The 5,000-nt window shown below is 38.5% G+C and overlaps 2 protein-coding genes across 2 annotated transcripts in view; one reads left to right on the forward strand and one right to left on the reverse strand.

Annotated features, from left to right (window-relative positions):
- The window catches only part of LOC138032287 (uncharacterized), a 3,865-nt gene extending 1,057 nt beyond the window's left edge, over positions 1–2,808 (reverse strand). Inside the window, exons 1-2 of the mRNA XM_068879930.1 lie at positions 2,605–2,808; positions 1–1,134 (exon numbers count right to left, since the gene is read on the reverse strand). The exon at positions 1–1,134 is cut by the window's left edge and continues 1,057 nt beyond it. Coding sequence (XP_068736031.1) covers positions 970–1,134; positions 2,605–2,721 — 282 coding nt within the window. The 5' untranslated portion in view covers positions 2,722–2,808 and the 3' untranslated portion in view covers positions 1–969. The remainder of the gene's footprint in view (positions 1,135–2,604) is intronic.
- A 77-nt stretch (positions 2,809–2,885) lies between these two features.
- The window catches only part of LOC138032374 (uncharacterized), a 17,580-nt gene continuing 15,465 nt past the window's right edge, over positions 2,886–5,000 (forward strand). The window contains exons 1-2 of the mRNA XM_068880041.1: positions 2,886–3,043; positions 4,652–4,757. Coding sequence (XP_068736142.1) covers positions 2,986–3,043; positions 4,652–4,757 — 164 coding nt within the window. The 5' untranslated portion in view covers positions 2,886–2,985. The remainder of the gene's footprint in view (positions 3,044–4,651; positions 4,758–5,000) is intronic.

Raw genomic sequence — 5,000 nt, forward strand, 5'->3', positions numbered from 1 at the left:
CTTTAGGAAACAAGCTTTCAGAAGCTAAACTACTTTTAGGATGTTTGATCGCTCCTTGAATTTGTAGATATTTTTATCAAATCGTGTCAGTTTATCGGACTTCTCATTCAAAAAACCTATGTACGTAAAAAATCTGGACTTGCTTGCGACGATCTTTCCAACTTTCCTTGGGGGCACCCAACGTCAATTTTCGGAAAATATCTGCCCGGATTGGGCGATTTGAGATCTAGAATTTTCGGAACATTTGTTGTAAAATTTCTTGCTTGCCTGCCTGTCCTAGGATATTTTCGAACATCCAAAAAATGGTATAATTGCCCCTTTTGAACGGATTTTTACTCTAAAAAGGTCACCTAGACTTTTTGGGACCCTTTTTTCTGGCTGAAATTTTCAAAAAGGTAAGTCTTTTTATAATTTTTGGATCACTAGACTTTCGGCTAGGAAATCCGAACAGATTAAAAATTTTTAGGGGATAAAGATATGCCTATATCTACCATTTAAATACTAAAATATGTTGAACAATGCCATGTGTCCATTCCGCTGTTGACAGGTAACAAATTGCATATATTCTAAAATTGCTTTAGAATTATTTTATCAACTAATTCTATGATAGCGCATTTAAACGTCTGTTTGGTTCAGTTTGAAGGAAAATTGAACAACCAAGAAATGAATAACAAATGAAAAGAAAATCAAAGAACTTGATAAAAGATAAAAAAGGGACTGGAAGTTCAGAACATCATTGGGAGGCATAGTGTCTTCTGCCAGTACAAGAAAATTCGCAATTCGCCAGATCTATTCGAATTTTCCATAAGACTTGAAATTCGCTTAATGATGTGGTGTGGAATACACAAACTTGGACTTGCTGTGAGGCCTCTACAGTTTGGTATGTTACTTCAATAGTTTCAAGTTTTACTGGGGAGAGGAAGGGATCAGGTTATGGGATGGTATACATCAATGCTTTTGACTGTGATATCACCTCTTGGGATAGACTGTCCTTGGCATTTTAAAGGCCGACTTTCTGCCAGGTGGCTGAGCATAGTTCCAAGGATACGTGGCATGTGTCACAGGGGTCAGGTAAGTGTGCTTTTTTATAACCACACGACCCAGCTGACCATACAAAAACTGGGTATCTGATGGCTGTAAAACAAAAGAAGTAACAATAAGTTAAAATTCATCTATTGCTTGTTTTCACAACAGCTACATTCAACGACCCAAAGAAAACCAAAGAAGAGAGACTTTAGTGGAGTCACTATGATACAGAAGATCGCATTGGAATTGCCAGTTGTTTCTATTTAGTTCAAATGGACCTCTTTAGCTTGTACGTTTTGTTTTCCCATTTCAGACCATGTGATGTTCCCAAGGGAATTTTCTTTTTGTTTTTACATAAGTTATGCATACATATGCACGTGCAAAAGACAACATTTGAAAGAAACTTTTTCCTGGTGTAACATCACGTGGTCTGAAATGGGAAAACAAAACGTACAAGGTAAAGAGGTCCATTGTGCTACTTGCCAAGTAACATAGGATCAAAGGATCAAATTATAACTTGGGTTTTCGAGGGCTGGAAATAGTTGGGCATTGTAATTTGTATCCATAACCAAAAAGAGCTAAATTGATTAGAGTCTGATGCCACCACAAATTGCCTTTGGGGATTTTAAACAAGAAAATTATGTTGCTTTGGACGCCACACACAAACAATCTATTTCTCAATGGTTTGTGAATTTCTTCCTACATGTATCCCTTTACCTCTAAGTTACAAGATAATCTTTTCTGTGAAACATATAATAGATAATAATCATACAATAGTGTGAAAAATTGGATTGAATTGGTAAAACCCTACGAATGTCTGCCTTTGTGGCTTAGTCACCATCAGAGGCAGCGAAACAACTCTGAATAATAAAATGCGGCACCTTCTCGTCCTTAGTGATTCTTTTCTTCATTCGTTCTCGCTAAATGCCATCTCGACAGTAATTGGCTTTCATTTCAATTAGAGCCTGCAGTCCTTACCCCACTCTCAAATTCTTCAAACCTGTTTTGTAAACATCGTTAACATTTCCTATTCTTTCACTTATGTCCAGAATTACATACTAAAAAATTGTATATATATATCTAAAGGTTTAACGATGCAGGTCCACATCAGCCTCCGACTGCCTTAACTTTAACCTTCGACAACAAATAAAGTATGTATGTACACAACACCGAAAGCCAAAAACCGTACCTCGAAGCGCGGTTGGCGAATGGTAAAATCCGAGACTCGCCGACACGCCGAGATCCTAGTTAAAAATCCGAGCCCGAGACTCCTTGGTAAAAAGTTTCGAGACTCAAAAAAAGTAAAAACAAACCATGCAAAAACGCTTTTCGAGATTTCAAGATCCTGCCAAAGTTTCCGAACGCACGTTTTTCAAGAGAACGCACGTACTGTTGTCAACAGCTGGTTATAAGTTAAATGATGTTAAAGAAATGTGCAGCTTTTTGCTCCGATTTTAAAGTGTAGCGTTCGGAGTGTACCATTTTGAAAATACCCTTGCCGACTGTTTGAAATCACTGTGTGGACTCATTCCATACAGCTTTTTCTCAATCGAACAATAGTAAAGCATCTAAACTTGCCTTGGTATCCTGTTTGGTATGCCTTGGCAACGAACGAGTAAGTGGTTTTTCCGGCTTCTTTTCTTGTCTGTCGTGAGCTCGATTCGCTCGATCACAAATATTCTCTTCTTCTGTCATTTCTCAGGTTGTTTGCTGAACAAAAGTTCTGCGATTCGAGCCAAAAGTTAACACAGTACACAGTGAGTTCGCATCGTAAATCGTCAACAGATATTGCAATTGCAATAAAATGCAAGGCGCTTGTGCCCAGTCCTTTTGATTTCGTGAACCTTTTTCAAAATGGCGGGAGGTTCAATTAGCACACAGAAGAACACGTTGCGTTGGTTCTCGTTGCGTGTTGATTTCAGATGGAAAAGAGTCGTGTTTTAGTTTGCAGAACTCCTAATGGAAACGTTCAGCTTACTAGAGAAGTTGAAGGGGAGTATTCAACGTGATCATCGAGGTAAGCTGAAAAAGTTGCACAACATTTCGACGGGAATTTCAAAACAAACTTGAAATAAACTTGAACAATAATTTAAGGTTGTTACAGAGAGCAAGCATAGCAGTTGACTATTCATAACACGCTCTAAGTTTCTGTTTTCAGAGTGAGTTACTTTAAGCGACAAAAACGGCCTCGCAAATGAAAATACTGTGTTTGAGTATCAGGGTAACTTCACTAGGGCCACGTGAGATGGTCCTGACTCCTCTATGACCCCTCCCCCGATATCAGCAATGCAGCACCAATACCTTGTCCGTCACTTTGAATTGGGTAAAGGGAGGAAATGTGAAAGGGGCCAACACCTTGCGATGCAAAATAGGTTTTTCCTGTTATTATAATTATTTTTATTTTTATCAACCTCCACAATGCACCCCCATTATCAACTGGTTATGTTGATAAAAATTCTTTGTGTTGGGCCATTTCAGCTTCAATCAAAACAAAATGCACAAAGTCAGGGTTCTTGCTAAGTTTTTGCACAGGAGGTAAAAAACCAAAAATAGCCCCTGCATGGTTTGGCAAGCTCAAGTCTTAACTTGACGTTCGTATCGATCGCTGTCACATGCCAGCGGCTGCTAAATTAATTTAATACTCAGCAAAAGGAAAGTAGGTTATGCTATTTCATTGGCAGTCACTTAGGGGGGTCCGGGGGCATGCCCCCCCGGAAACATTTTGAAAATTTGAGTTCCTGAAATGCGATTTTCTGCATTTTCAGAAAAGATTTACAAAATTCTAAAGGTACAAAAATGTCCCATAAAATCTCAAAAGTAACACTTTTTTGACATCTGCATTCAATAATTTATGTAACTTCTTTGATTAATATTGCCGTTTAAGAAGTAAAAGTTCTGGGTTTTCGTATTTACAAAACAACAACACTGACTAGCTCGCAACTAGCTATCAGCATTAACCTATACTTCAATGTTAACCATTATAGCTTACGCTTATGTGCTTTGTTGTATTCATAAGTGACAGATTTAGCTGCTTTTAGGACGGACGCTGGAGGCGTAAAAGTCTTAGCGTGAGAAAGTGGTGTCTATGCGTGTGGGCGTGAGAAATATATCAAATGCGTGTGTCTCACGCAAAATGCGTGAGAGTTGGAAGGTCTGCAAATGGTATATTTTCGAAACAATAACATGCGCCAGATATCTTCACAGGATTGGTTGGAGGGGGAAAGCAATATTTTCCCATAAACGAAATGTAATTTCACCTTTGAACAGACGAACATTCCTTGGATAATTTCGGTAAATATTTCAGTGAAACAGCCGGTAACATTTACTTGAACAGCCGGTAAAAATAACCGGTTACCGGCTCTTAACAAGAACCCTGAAAGTGGTTACAAACATTTGAATCTAATGCATTTCTCTAAAAAAGGCAAGGTTACGTATGGCTTAACATATGTTCTCATAAGTGACTGTAAGTTATCACTGTGTTATTGTGATGAGCTTCAGGTGAATTTCCATTTCGATTTTGCATTCCCTTAAAATATATTAAAAATGCCCCCTCTGGGGCCAGTCTCAAGTTTGTCTGATGCTATTAAAGTTCTTATGATTTTATCATGGCTTATGTGTATTTCAGTTCTTGAGGAGAGGTGTGACGAGGCACAGAAGAAGATTCTTTGTTTAGAGCAAGAAAATGGAACAACAAAGGAAGAAAATGTTGAGCTTCAAAGACAAAATGCCAGGTCAATAAATAATTATAGGAAGAGGGTGCTGGGGGCATGAAAATGTCTCAAGTGACCTTCTTTTTTATCTTCTCACCGCACTACCCATGTTATGGTTTAATACTATGAAATATTGGAATTCATTCTTTTGCCCACATCTGGTATGACTTAAAACAATTCCTAACCTCTTAGTAACCCGGTGGCAAGGCCCATACTGGGGAATATTGGCCCAAGGTTGTGGCAATATAGACTGAGCGCTGCAAG

Source organism: Montipora capricornis, chromosome 14 (assembly GCF_036669925.1).
Source record: "Montipora capricornis isolate CH-2021 chromosome 14, ASM3666992v2, whole genome shotgun sequence".
In the NCBI taxonomy this organism is placed as follows: Eukaryota; Metazoa; Cnidaria; class Anthozoa; order Scleractinia; family Acroporidae; genus Montipora; species Montipora capricornis.